Source organism: Pan paniscus, chromosome 1 (genome assembly GCF_029289425.2).
Source record: "Pan paniscus chromosome 1, NHGRI_mPanPan1-v2.0_pri, whole genome shotgun sequence".
Taxonomy (NCBI): domain Eukaryota; kingdom Metazoa; phylum Chordata; class Mammalia; order Primates; family Hominidae; genus Pan; species Pan paniscus.
In genome coordinates, this window is record NC_073249.2 from 160,516,488 (window position 1) to 160,531,871 (window position 15,384).

Here is a 15,384-nt window from a genome sequence, read left to right on the forward strand (position 1 = left end):
TGTCTGAGACCAGGTGTGTGCTCTTTCTTCCAAAGGATTTGTACTTGAAGCTAGGTTTTATCTGCAAATTTCAAAATAATCTGAGCTCATGGTACCTTTCTCACTTTGGCTTTGCTTTTGGGTGGAAGTTTCAGTTGGTTCTTTGATACTTGAACACCTTCTTTTTATTGTTGACAGCAGCATATATAATTAATTACAGAATCCCCATAGCATGCTGCTGCAGGTGTGATGCAGTACTATGTCACATAGATTATGTGACACATGAGTTACTCATAGAAGTTCAGACTCTCTGGTTGACATTTAGATTATTCACCAGTCTAACGAGCGTAAACAAGAATTGCCAGAAAGATAGATGAAGCAAGTCAAATGAAAAGCACCACAACTCAAAATGGCATTATGTTTAAGTTATATCATAAAAAAAGAGTCTATTTGGAGAAATCCAGCTGTTGGTAACTATCCATTCATGTTTCTTTGGTTTAGCCAATTTTCTCAAATTAAGACACTTTACAACTTTTTATCTATTGACTAAAAGCTGTGACTGACCACAGACTACCTGATATAAGGATAACTGCACCAAGTATGCATTTTGCTCAGATTTTCACAGTTAAGATCAATGTGGTAACACATATGAATTAATTGAATATGTGGCTGAGGTGAGAGGAGTGTCACCAATATGCCAGGAATGAAAAACATAACCAAATGATGGCAGATAATTAGGCTGCTATTCTCCAACAGATATGGAGAGTGGCTGAGTTACAAACACATGTGCTCATAAATAGGCTCCCCAGAGAGTGTGGAATAGCCATTGCCAGTCTCCAAAGGGCTTAGATTCTTGTCCACAGGATGCAGACTTTTTGAGAGACTAGTAAGCCAAATATTGCAAAACTGAACCAAAAACCAACCGAACAAACAAAAACCCCAACCAAAACCATGCTTCACATTTCTGCTCACAGGAAGAAAGCATTGGTCCCTGACAACTTTGTTCTTTGTTATCTGACTCTGGATGAAACAGAAGGGTAGGAATAAGCTTTCCCTTTTTTCAGGGTACTTTGGGGGGTCATTGGGAACCAGATGAGGGTTTCTCATGCAACCTAACAATTAGAAAGCTGGAATTAGGCACGGCAGGCCCCTACATGTAGCCATTGCCGCACAACAGGAAACAGGATTCCAGGGTTCTAATGGATTTATCACTAGCAAATACTTGGTCCTGGACAAATTAGATTAAGCTTCTGAACCTCATGCAATTGATCAAAAAATATTTATTCTAATGCCTACCGTGTGTCTACAGCTAGTGTAACTGCTGGGGCTTCACTAGTGAACATGGTAGACACAATTAGTGTCTTCAGTAACTTTACAGTCTAATGAAAGATACCAGTAAAAACCAAGTTCCATGATCAAAACCAAAAACCATAAATTGTGATAGTAAATTGCAAAACCAACAAGCTGCTGAATTAGGGTAATAAAAGAAGGTCTTTCTAAGAGGTGATATCTAAACTGAGGTCTGAAAAACAAGACTCCATTGATTTCTAGCTTTAAAATTCTATGATGATATGTTTTGTTAACAAGTTATACGAGAATATAATAAATTAAATTGTGGATTTCCCTTTAACTTTTATTTTTAACTCAACTTTTGAGCAAAGAGAACAACTTTGCTCAACTTTTGAGCAAAAAGAACAAGATTTGATTCTATGTCTTGCCATTTAGTAGGTAAAGGACTTGGACAAATCGGTTATCTTTCTCGAATCTCAGTTTCATATCTGAAAATGGGGATACAATAAGACCTTCCTCAGGGTGAGTGTCATACGAGAACACAGGTAAGAGCGCTGTGTATGCAGGAAGGGATGCTTCAAATATGTTTTATTACCATGCTACATTGGATCTAACAACACGAAAATAAGAAACAGCTATAACTCAAAGAGAATAACGCTATTTAATGCTCTATCCTGGTACCACAGGAAGCTTTGAGAGCAAATACACTTTAAGTGAAGAAATGGGCCTTAGAAATCTCTGCACTGTCTCATAACTAATGTTCCCTCGGGCAGATGCAGAGTTTTCTGGGAAATGAAGTCCTGGATCATGTGGTTAGATTTGAAAAGCAGTGACTGGAAATTTCTGAATTTTTCCTAATCTCTATTCCTCCTTTATTAACTTTACAAAAAGGAGCTCATATTTTGCTCATTTTAACCCAATGTATTTAACTTTTTTAAAACAAAGAGAATCTACTCCTACCAAGGAGTTCATACTTTTGTTTATTTTTGACAAAGTTCTTCTATTTTAGCACTGTATTAAAGGCCCTAAAGAGTCTTGAAAAGCAGTATGTGACCTTTCTCAGTTTGCAAATTTTACTATGGCAGACAGCATTAGACAATGATTTTATCTTAATACTTTAAATATGTAAAAGAAAAAATGTAAATACAAAAGCATTTTTAATTAATTCCAGTAAGTTGAAGCAAATTCTCTGAAATTAAATGATACTGATTTTTAAATATTTAAAAAACAATACTAGCAAATCTTTACAAGATATTCTCAAGGACACTCCCATGCAATGCACAAGAAAGATGCAAATAAACTTTGCACAACCAGTTCCTGAGTGTTAAAATACAGCAGGAAAAAATTCACTGGTAGCTCTCCCTGACAAGAACACAAATAATATACTGAACCTGGCCAAGAAAAACTACCCATTGCATTAGTAAACATATATGTATCTAAATCATCGACTCACTTATAGAATGGAGCCAGCAATAGCAATCACAGCAGACAAGGGCTACAGGCATTGGGGGGCACTGTGTCCTTTCAGCTTGCTAAATGGGTAGCATCTGGCAGGTTAAATTAATCCTTGTGGATTATGAGTGAGAGATCCAGAGTGGGAGTTGGAGTCCATTTCATTAGTGACCCATTAGAAGGTCCCTAGCTTCTCACCATCACACAAAAGTATACTGGAAATGCACATTGCCACTGAATAGTCTAAAAATGTTTCATAACTTTAAATTTTTGAAAATACCAAAAAAAAAATTCTATCTTTATTATTGTTCTGTGCCCACCAGTGAGGTCATTACCCATGCCAGCATTGTTTAAAAGCAGGATAATCTATTAAAAGTGCCGTGTCAACAAATTTCTTAAATGATCAAGAAAACTGCAGACAGCTTTTTAAAATAAACCAAAAATCAACTACCACCAACTGACAAAAACTTTCTTTGCTTTTCACTTCCATCCTTACAATTAAACAGAAAGAAATCTATGCCTCCTTGGCATGTATTAGCCCAAATCCTGCAAGGAAAGTGGAGTCTCAAACATTCAAACTTGCAATCTGAGCAGACATAAATAAAATCCCAGATAACTAAAATGTTAGCTATGGTATTAATTGATAAGATAGGTAAGAGGATGGCCTTTGAAAATGTTATGGAAGTTAGAATAGCTAAGGGAGGGTTTCAAAAAAAGCCCCACAGTTTGGCGTCCTAGGAGCAGAATCATAGCACAGGGTCTGATCTGATGACATGTTTGAGCCAAGGGGAAGTTTTCTAGTCAATGGAATATGAAGATGGAGGGTAAATCCCTCTGTTTCTTTATTCTCAAGTGATGATAATATTCTTAAGCCATATTTTCCATAGATTTTCTGACATTGAGGGTAGAGAGGAAGTTGGAAGTCCACTGTTTTAATCAAGAGGAGCTACTAAAAATTTTAGTCTCTCTTTTTTAAAAAAAATCTGTGCCTTTCCTTTTTATACACAAATGATTCTCCTAGCCTGTAAATGGATTTTCCCTCAATAAAATCTCCATTTTAGTTTTTTTTTTTTTTTTTTTTGACAGGGTTTCACTCCCATCACCCAGCACCCAGCACCCAGGCTGGAGTAGTGCAGTAGTGCGATCTTGGTGCACTACAACCTCTGCCTCCAGGGCTCAAGCGATTCTCATGCCTCAGCCACCCCAGTAGCTGGAACTACAGGCATGCACCACTGCACCCGGCTAATTTTTTTGTATTTTTAGTAGAGACAGGGTTTCTCCGTGTTGGCCAGGCTGATCTTGAACTCCTGGCCTCAAGTGATTCGCCCTCTTAGGGCTCCCAGAGTTTTGGGATTACAGGCGTGAGCCACTGGCCCGGCCTCATTTTAGCTTTGTTTTGTTTTTTTTTTTTGAGATGGAGTTTCACTCTTGTTGCCCAGGCTGGAGTTCAGTGGATGTGATCTTAGCTCACTGCCCTCTACCTCCCGGTTTCAAGTGATTCTCCTGCCTCAGCCTCTCTAGTAGCTGGGATTACAGTGTGTGCCACCACGCCCAGCTAATTTTTTTTCTCTTTTTTTTTTTTTTTTTTTTTTTTAATTAGAGACAGGATTTCATCATGTTGGCCAGGCTGGTCTCAAACTCCTGACATCAAGTAATCCGCCCACCTTGGCTTCCCAAAGTGTGGGATTACAGGCATGAGCCACTGCGCCCGGTCTCTTTTTAGCTTTTTAATTCAGGTTTTCTGTATCTTATTCCAATAACCAAAACACTAAGCTTTCTTACTCACTTAAGAATTTGAAATTTTCTTTTAATTTCTTACATTATATACTAAGGAATTTTCTTTTACTTTGTTCTACTTTGAAATGTAAATAATGATTAGAAATTACGGAGAAAAAAGAGCTAACGTTAGACTGTCAAGGATCTTCTGGAATAATTTCCCTTAATAAATATTATCCCAAGATGCTCAATTCCTCGAGTCATTTTCCCTTGATTTTTCCCCACATTTAAATAATTACATTAATAGTTTATTATTTATCCAAATTTTATGGCAAAATACTTGCAGTATCAGCTTAACTTAGGGGTCTACACATACTAAGACTGATTTTAAGTTGGCTAAATACATAAAAATGTGTCTCTATATGCTGTGAATTAGACTTATTTGATTTAAACTATTTACAAGGCAGCTGCCAACACCATTGTACCTAACTCCACTAGGATCTTGGTAATATGACTCAAGAGTCTAGAAATTATCTTTGAGCTGTGAGAGCTTTACATAATCTGCTTCATTGTGCAGAAACATTCTAGGGTGTAGGGAGAGGGTCAAACTGGAATCACCATCTCACGTTCAACTTTCCATGCTAACAGCTCTACAAAGTGGCAGAGAGAACCCAAGGCTTAACAATCCAAGTGGTAAAACTTTCCAATTTATCATCTTCAGTTTCAGAGAGAGGAAAGAAAGAAATAGAAAGAAGTTAAGGGCAGTTACACTAACCACAGGGTATTTTTACTACCTAAACTTTGACATTGGAATGAGTGAGAAAGCAAACAACAATCAAAAGCCTCAAAAATTTAAGGCTTTTTTTAAAATTCTGAAATTAAAACCAGGGGCATTTAAAGTAACTCACTCCAACTAGTTCTTGCTATGTTTTGATCACTAAATTTTCAGGCATACTAAATTAGTTCTCTTTACTTGAAATTATTAAGACACTTATGTATACCTTTTACTCAAGAAACGTAAATGAAGAATGAGAAGTCTAAAAGTCAATGTAAACAAAAGAGAGAATGTCCCATGTCTTTCTCAAACATATCTAGCCTTTTGCTGAAGATGAACAGTAAGCCAGATTTATGATCAGACCTATACTTTAATACCTGAATCCCACTAATACACCTTAAGACTTTGGAGAAGTCATGCCATAATAAAATTACTTTTCATTTAGAATGTGCTCTATATTTTACAAAGTTATTTGGAGTACATTAGGTACTTTAATCCTCACTTGTTATTAGTGGCAAAAGCCACCTCATTTTCTCATCTATAAAATGACTTCAAATAGAAATAGATAATAATACTTAAGGCTCTCTTCTAGGCTTAAAGTTCTAGGACTTTGTCTAATGTAATCATGTAAAACTATAACTAGAAAGAAAATGTTTAGATCTTTTTTGGTTTGATTTATCAAATTTCATCATCAATAGTGACCAAAGACATTAGATAGTTGATAAATTAATACTTCACTGTGCCCTGTCTGATTGGCTTTAGCATAGCCTATATAATTGAGTTGAAATCTATTTTTATTTACTGATACTTTTTCTTTTTACTATTTTCTTTCTAAACAACTACTTAAAATCTATCTTCTTGGATATCAAATGCCAACACCTCTTGTCCTAAATCTAAAATTTAAAAATTGGCTTAGTCATTTTTACTTCCCAGTATGTGTATTCAAATTTCATTTTTATAATTGCTTAAAGTTAAAACATTATGCACTATGCTGTTAGCAAAGAGTGAGGGGATGGCAGCCATGTAAAGTATTTAATAGTTAATTAAAAAATTATAATTATTTTGAGTAGCTAAAAAAATTAGAAGATGAAAGTTACTGAGACATGAAGATACATTTTATTTTAATAAATTTACTAAACTTCAATCTTTGGGGGCTCTAGATTTCAAAATTGATACATTTTAAAATTGTAAGTAATTAGCAGAAGGAAAAAAGTGACTGTTGAACAGAATGGCATGATTTATAGCTTTAAAATCTACTCCATAAGAAGAAAAAATTATCAGGCACTTCCCAAAACAGAAACAAAAGAAACAGGAGTTTTACTGTCTTCTTCGTTTCTAAATAACTTAACAGTCCTTTCTTTGTGGAAGCACTTGGCTACTTTAAAGTCAATCAAACAAAGGAAGTTACGGTGAAATATACAAGAGACTAAACAGTTTGGCACCACTTGAGGGAAACATCACGTACAAGTGAGCAAGACAGAGAGGTGCTGGTAGGTCCCTGAAAAATGCTAGAGGGAAAGGATGCTCAGGAAAGCACATTGACAACTGGCACCATGCCTTCAAGAGTGTGAAACCTATTGACTGTGGCACAAATTTGCCCTGGCATCTTCTTGTTTAGTAAGTCCTGGCTTCCAGATGTCTGAGCTATCTCCACTTGTTGAGCACACTTTTACTCAGAAGAAAAATGTTTTGGAAGAATACTGCAAATGCAAGCACCACCGCCCTTGGTTTTTCTTTCATAGATAACAATGGCATACAACCTAGGAGCCTTTTAGACTCGGACATATTATAAAAAAAAACAAAAAAACAAAAAAACAAAAAAAAACTAAACAATTTTTAAAAGATGAGAAAAAAGTATTAAAAAAATGGAGACTAAATATTTATTCTGCTAATGGGTTGAATTCTATTTTTGAAGACTAGTGTTCTACATTTACATTTACATTTGACAATCTAAACATAACTATTATTTTTTCCCCAATGTGGAGAAAGATACTCCCCTTAAAATGATTTATTTATCAGATTTTGAGACTATTATGCTCTCTTATCAGGTAGCCAGAGATAAAACAATCAAAGGCAATGTCCTCTTCATTTCTGTTTGTTTTTTAGAGCCTTGCTCACTTGAGGACTTTAGTGAGTTAGGCAGAAAGATTGGGCCAAATGGATTACCATTGAGTAAGGAAATGGTTCTGTTAAAACCAATGAAGAACTATTTGAATAAAGCAAAACAGATTACAAATCAAACTTATTACAAAGCACCAAATAACTTTCAAACTCTTTGATTTGCTAAGTTTTGAGAAGACTAGAACTTGGAATACTGAATTGCACTAATACTAATACTCACTAATACAACTCCATTTTGTCATAGAAAGAGTAATTGAAACAATGACAAAGAATAAATAGCTTAATCTTCTCTTTCATCTCTATTTGAAGACAATGCCCAAGGAAAACAGTGGACATGTTACTTCCAAAAATTTCCCTTACATATTACTGAAGCATTAATTCTCTGTTTTATGGTCATGTTCCATGCCTTGGAAAGGTTGTGGCATATAATGAAATTGCCCCAATCATTTGAATGATCATATAAATTAAAAAATAAGAATAGCTTATCTCTATTTCCCTTTTTATTTTGAGAAGCAGGGAAAAAGGGAATTTGGGGTTAGTCTACAGTGCTTTGAACAGACCTTTACTATCTTATCTTAGGCTATGTTGGAGAATTTTAAGAAACAGATAGTGAAGTGAGCAAATTGATCTGAAATAGGCAATGGATTAGTTTAATACTATTATTTGCATTTTTATGAGCACTTTATAACCATTTTCTATAATTGTGATTGCTCTTTCCCCTTACACTGCTTCCCAGGCAAGAAGACTGAGCTTAGGGCAATTAATGGCCATCCTAGAGGCTCTGAGTATGGTAGCTACAGAATATAAATTTGAACCAGGCCTCACTAATGCTTGCCACAGTTGAAAGAACAAGATCACCCACCAACCAATCCAAAATCCCCTTAGAAGAATTATTAAATAACTCTAAACTTTTTTCTATCTTTATATGCCTCATTGGGATCATTGATGGTAAGTCAGATGGACTGGATATGAATCCTGGCTCTATGATTTACCTTAAGCAAGTTATTTCAACTTTGTATGCCTCACTTTACTCATCTATAAAGCAGGAATAATAACAGTACCTATTTCAAAGGGTTACTGTGAATATTGATTACAGAATGAGGTAAAGAGCTTAGCACAATGTTTGCATACACCTGTAAAGGTAGTTCTGTTGTTTACTAATATTATTCAATCAATAAACTGAAGAGCTGGGTCTTTTCCAATTATTTTGTTTTGTAGAAGAGAATATGGAAAGATTCCAAATAGTTTTATTGTCTATGTTACTATACCTAAGTAAAGGCAGAGCTAGAACTCAAACTCGTGGCTTATTCCTAGGCTCTTTTCACTTTATTTTGCTCCATCCATAATTTAGTCTATATAAATCTGAGCAGTAAAGAGAGAAAAGTTGAACCAAAAAAATGTGTGAGTGCCCACCTGGCTACCAGAACTGATTTTAATTTTATTCTGCCCTCTAATCCAGGGTCACCTCTAACATGTGTGGGGCCACACACTGTAAGTCTAAATATACAAAGATATACATTGAGCTATCTCCTTTACCTTGATGGATATCCCTCCATAACAGCCTGGAAGGTCAGGTTGAATTTAGAATTCTTGAACTCCTTGGATATGGGTTGGCCCTCTTCTTTCCCCATGTCCTTCCATCTCCAGGGACCTGTGAGCAGCCGGTGTGAGCCCTGGACCGCAGCCTGCTTACCCAAGTTCCTCCTACACAAGTCTCTTCACACCTCTCATTGCTGCCTCTTGGTTAAACTCCTTAGGCCTAAGGGTGTGTATGCCTGCAGCACATCCCAGGAAGAGGCTTGTATGGCCGGGAAGTGGGTTCAAAGCCATTTGGACAGAGAATGTGGGGGTCCAGCAGATGCAAAATGTAGTTTAGAGAGGGGAGCAAAGCTGCTCCCTTGGCCCGGCCAACTCCTTACTTCCTGGGGCGGAGGGCAGCAGAAGGAAGGCCAGGCTAAGGCCCTCTGATTACAGCACAGGGCCCAGCAAATCGATGCATCTTATGCTAAGGGCGGCACTGCTGTAATCATATCATTACATTTTAGGCAAAAGTGGCATGAATATTCCTTTCAAGGACTGAGCGCCTGTCTACCTTCTCTCTTACAGAGTTCTAAGATGAATCCATTGGCCAGTAAGATCTATTTCCTGTCAGTTCTGCAGGAGCTGGCATTTTCCATAGTTATTGATTATTCAGTTAAATACAAAATGGTTCACCCCTCATTAGGGCAATCAGCCTGTCATGATCACCATCCAGTGTCATGCAGCCTAATTCCCAGCTGGCTCGGGGCCTGGTAGAATCGTGTGACTTTATCCCGCACACCCAAGAGCACTGGCAATTAGTTGCCTTTGTGCTCCGTGTTTAGTACTGTAGTATGGCTGCACCTGAAGAACTGGAAAAATAAGCCTGCATAGCCAGGAGGACTCACTTCCTCATGATGGTTATCTGTAGCCAACTTCACAATGCCTTAAGAGAAGAAGGACCATCTATCTTCCATTTCTATCTTAGCAAACATTTACTCAAGTGCTAGGTCCTAATGCTTCATTCTAAAAAAAAGTACTAATACACAGGGCCACTCTTCAACAACAGAATATCCGTTTTCACCCAGCAGCACCCAACCTTTGTTCTGCATATAAAACAGCCCCAGAGCAAAACCAATGGAGAACGAAAAGGACAGTGGAGGGCGTTTGTTGGGGAAGTGAAGACAGTGACTAGGTGCTTGAATATAGCTCCTTTCTGAATACCACAGTATGTTCATCTTTTGAAAAACATTTAGCATTCTGGGTAAGAATGACCCTTTTGACGTTTTTCACCTGAAAATTCTAGGTGAAAGACTAGGTTTCTCAGTACAATGAGGGAAGGAACACCTCCCCATTCCCCGCCAGTCACAATTACGCCTCCCTGGGATTGTTCTGGGTTGGTCCTTCCTCAGCCACTGTTGTTGCAACCCTGTACTTTACTGACTGCGTCTGTCAGGAAGGAGACAGGAAATTGTAGTCACCCTCACAGCAGCTGCGCCATTCCTCCTATCCTCCTCTAATGACGTTGGTTGGCTTTGGTGACACGAGGTCAGGAACTGAGCCACAGTGAAGGTCAGGAAGATAGGTCACTGTTTATGCCGTTGTTGGGCTGGGGACCCTGCTGAGGCTATTTGCTTTCTTCCTTTCTATACTGTTTCTCTTTCCGTTCCTCTTTTTATAATGGAGAGCCAAAGCATCCTGTTTTCAAAACATCTGACTGTTTTGCCACGGAGGAACTCATGCTCTGATGCATTTTGCTGAAGTGTAAGACAATTCTTCTAATTCAGGAGGTGATGAAAATTGAAACACAAAATTAATGAACAATTCTAAGAAGGCAATCTGTTGTTAAGCAAAACGGCTAGCTCTAACATGTCTAATCGAATTTGGGCAGCTGGCAGGAGGTTCACTAGCCATCCTTTTCATCTTAAATAACAATACCATTGCCTTGTAAAACTTCTGCTGAACTTATTCCGTCTTCTAGTAATTCTTGGAGGAAAATAATTTACAAGACTAACCTACCTGGCAGCACCGTTCTCTAAAATTCTGGAATTCCATCTGGACTGTGGCCAGCATTAAGGGATCAGAGAAATTTGGGCCAAACAGAGGACGATGTTTCTTATCTAACTCTCTAGGCTATGAAGTACATTTGAGAAAGTCTTTTAGGAGATTTGAATCACTCAGTTTTCTTCAAAATTTAAAGGATTAAGGAAAACAAACAAACTAAAAAAGCACAACCCTACCTAGATGAAGTAAAGATGAAAGATGCTTGCTTTTCCTCCACCAAACACAGTTAACTCTCTACCAGTTGCATGTAGACTGCACTTATGTAATTCCCAAATACCCCTCAGCATAACACGATTTCACCTATCACTGTTCTTAAGATCAGACATTGCAAACAAAACTTAGTGGCCACGTAGCTGAAACAGAACTAGGAACACAGAGTTTTTGCAAAAATGTAGTGGATACCACTGATAAGTACACTCCCTCTATAACATTTCTTCACATCACTTCCAGATCTGCAACTCAGAGATTTACACTGGCTCCTTAGTTGATAAGGGTAAGCAAAATATGGCCAAATAAGACTACATAGTAATGGGAGTGATGATCATGATGAAGTTTTAAGATGTCAACTTGGATGGAAATCTCAGATAATTTCAGCAACATTGAAAACTGAATATGGAATATAGTTTTTTTTTGCCATGGATAATTCAGTTCCCAAAGAACTGGTGTAGATCAATTTCTTTCTGGTGGCCACAAAAATGTTTGCATTGCATTATCTCGAACTCCTGGGCTCAAGCAATCCCAAAGTGCTGCCTCGACTTCCCAAAGTGCTGGGATTACAGGCGTGAGCCACCACTCTCTGGCCTCATTGCCTTATATCATATGTGTCATGGTGCATGTTATGCTCAAGCTTAACCTGAGACAATTATCTGAATAATCAATAATTTTTTAAAGGTAGTAAAGTAAAAAGAGATATTTTTAAAAATTAATCTTAGCTGTCAGTTGGGCATCATTCATGCACTAAATAATTGCTTTCCCTGACAACCTTTCCACTGTAGATCTAGAAAATGACTGAGGCTGCATGCTTTTTACTTAAGCTAACTGTGTCAGCATTGAAGGTTAGCCCTTTTGTTAGGGTTAGCTCTATTCAACTTTCATTGCTTCCTGCACACAACACCATAAAGGAGGAGCGGAAGCCTGAGGGATTGGAATCCTCACCCGTGTCTACAGAGTGCCTGGTCTCAGAGCCTTACTAACTACTATGCTGAATAAGATTATTTTTAATAAATTTGCAAGACAGTCAATGTCTAATTCCAGCACTCTAGGCATGAATGGGATTAGAATACTACAGCATATTGACACTCAAAATGAAAATTAATGGCAATTTGTAGTTTCTCAGGGGGTACTCTTTTTCTCTTCTTGGAGTTAATTGCCTGCTTTATCTTGGTGACTCTAGTTTGTATATTTTGGTGACTATTGAAGTTTGCCATGTTCTCTATGGTGAAAGCTGTTGAAAAACTACCCCATAAATGTTGGATCTACATCTTGCATAGCCGTCAATTACCACAAAATACAGGGAACAGAGTGTCTGCTAATGCTCCAAAGTAGGCTCAAGCCTTGTGAAAGTCCTTCTACATGGAGTCCCAGTGTGATTTGGAGAAGTTACACAGCAAAGCCCTCCTCATGGGGAAGCAGTTGGTTGAGTTTTACCCCAGCCTGGAAAATCCCTGAGTTTAACCTTCAGTTGAGAACTTCAGAGAAAAGTCAATAAATAGTTAATCCTCAAATGTGTTCTTTTCTTTTTTTTCCCTTCCAACTTAAACTCTAAACTAAAATTTTAGAAAGGGACTTATTTTTGCCCTTTCATTAACCAATAAACAAAGAGTTCCAAGTAGGAAGAGTCCCCCCTCCCCTCCTTCAGGATCTCCTGAGGACACGCTGCTTCCTCTGCGCAGATCCTCTGAGCAGCAGCCAGCAAGCCTTGATCCAAAGGTGGTACTTTTACCCCAGGAGAGCTGGAGAAGGGACACACACTCACTGGTGCACCTCAGGGCTGGAAAGGGCATGCTGGCAGGTGTGGAGCAAAGTATCTTCTCAGCCCCAGAAACGTAGACAACAAGATGATACTTCAGGCTAGAATGACTGGGACTCTGAAATGTGCACCTATGAGGGTATGGTGTAAGGCTTTTTAACAAAGTGTATGTGTGTGTGTGTGTACACACACATATATAACTTTGTATAACTTTATAGCGATATGTATTTAATATAATATTCTCCAAGGTAAAAATACAAACAAAAAGCAACAACTCTCACTACATAAATTAGCATTCTAAGTCCAGGTGTTAATTAAACAAATGATATAATGATAGATAATTAAGGCTCTTCAACATTAAGCTTTGTCTGGGGATTGTAAATAAAACCATTTTGGGGGCAGTATGCATGAAGCAATTTCAAATGATTTCACTATGAAAATCAGCAAACTTAAAGAAAACCTCTGGTTTTGGAGACAAAGCATATTGTTTCTTTTTTATCTTAGTTCATGCCAGCATCGCAAAAGAAATCTTAGAAAATCCCAGGATATCCTTCTTTTTAGAGGGAATTTATCAAACTTCAACACAGACCATTCTTTCCCATTGATATATGAAGGTTAAACTACTTTCTTGTTTAAAAATAAATATGTGACACCTGATTGCAATGCAACAAGACTAACTCAGATTTTAGCTTCCTGATAATTGTCAAAAAATTTTAAAGTGCTTTCAATTTTATATTGATTTGGAAGCTTTACAGACAGACATCTCTCACCTTAAACCTATTCCAAACTGCATCAGTAAGAGAGAAGTTTTGTTTCTGGAAATTGAAGCGTACTGAGGATTTTAAACTTTTGCTATAGCATCAAGACACAAGTAGAGTGTGACACTTTGGAAGAGAATCTTCTAGACAAAGCAACAAACATATTCTTAGAGTTGGTAGCATTCCCTGGTGCACTCTGCTGCAGACAGGGGTGAGGGGAGCTGGAGCTCCCTGCATGATCACACTTTAATGAATAAAAAGATCATCTCTTACCTTGTTAGAAGCCATCTCACTGACAGACCGGTAGGTCTGTATGGTCTCTAGCTGGTCTAAACACCAGTCTAATTCCTCCAGCGTTTCCATTGCTAATTTTTGATAAGATTCTTCTGTAAACAAACACACAGGCATGTAGTTAGGCTGGAGCGGCTGCAGGCTGTCCATAGCAGAGTCACCGCTACCACCGCTGATTCCGGTGCTACTGAAGGTGCCCCCGTGCTCCTTCATTATTTGCACGCTGGCTCCTTCCTTCCAGCTCTCTCCACCAGGAGAACAAATCACAGTGGTGCTCTGCCTGGGATGGCTGGTGCCAAGTTTCCCCCCCACCCGCCGCCTGGATGAGGTGTCAGTGATCTACCAAGAAACTTCCTCTGAGGAAGAAGGCGGAGGGAACGGTCTCTTATAAGCTCATCTGCATAAATGTGTCCTAAAACTAAAGGCAGAAGCAGCAAAGAGTTTTCTCAGACTCTCTCTGCCTTAGTCATCCCAGGGTTCTTTAGGGTATGTGATGTCATTTCTGAGTGCTTTGCCATCTCAAGGAGAAATGAGGAAAGCTTTTTCTCATTTTGCTTTTCTTCTAAATGAAACAGTCAAAATTCGGGTGAAAACTGGTTGACCATTACGTTCAAAGTCTAGGCAGTCATTCATCCTGAGGATTGTGTTCATGTTGGAATAACTTCTAATTCAGCGAACACTGACCCGCACAAGTAAGAGGCATAGGCTATTCCTTTCTCTCCCTTAAATCTTTCCTTTAATTAGAGGGAAAATGAGGTCTCCCTGATAAGACTCCAGTCTAAAAGAAGCTGTCTGGAGTTTTACGTGAACACGTTTATTGGCCTGGGAGTCCTGCAGCTCTTGTTATACTAAACAAAGCTAAAACTTCCCTTCTGCAAGTGCCAGGATCACAGGGAAATTCTGAACCGGACTTTCAGGTGGAGCCAGATGTGAACACTCCGCAGATTTTTATTTTGATTAAAGCTGGGGGCTCCGATTTGTTGCCCTAAGACTCTAGACTTTCTGGAAATATTGTTGGTATTTCACACAAAAAATATTGTTGTGAAAATCACTTTTTTTTGCTAGATAATTAAAATTCTTTTTACATATCCTTAACATGTCATTTTATATCCAAAAGTTTGTGAATCTAAACAAATACTTCAGGTTACTGGCTTAAGAAATCTATCTTAATAAGCACTGAAATAATTTTATAAATGCTAGATGAATTAATGAAGCTACAGAGAGTTGTAAAAAGCACTTGGACTCTCCTATATACACGACTGTTTTTGAGAGAAATAGCATTTATAAACTCTACCAAGATTTCTGAAATACAAACACACAATAGGCACTAATAAAATGTAAAATCTCATATGGAGTTCTAATATAACATTCCTGCCATATTTAAAAGACATTTTTATACATTTATACAGAAATTCTAGCAAGACCACATGGTTTTTAAAAATTATTATATG

At 37.9% G+C, this 15,384-nt stretch overlaps 1 protein-coding gene across 3 annotated transcripts in view; it reads right to left on the minus strand.

Moving 5' to 3' along the window:
* The window catches only part of PDE4B (phosphodiesterase 4B), a 582,717-nt gene that overhangs the window by 27,647 nt on the left and 539,686 nt on the right, over positions 1 to 15,384 (minus strand). For all 3 annotated transcript variants that reach the window (XM_003806942.5, XM_003806943.5, XM_003806941.5), the window contains one exon: positions 13,916 to 14,028. In XM_003806942.5, coding sequence (XP_003806990.1) covers positions 13,916 to 14,028 — 113 coding nt within the window. The remainder of the gene's footprint in view (positions 1 to 13,915; positions 14,029 to 15,384) is intronic.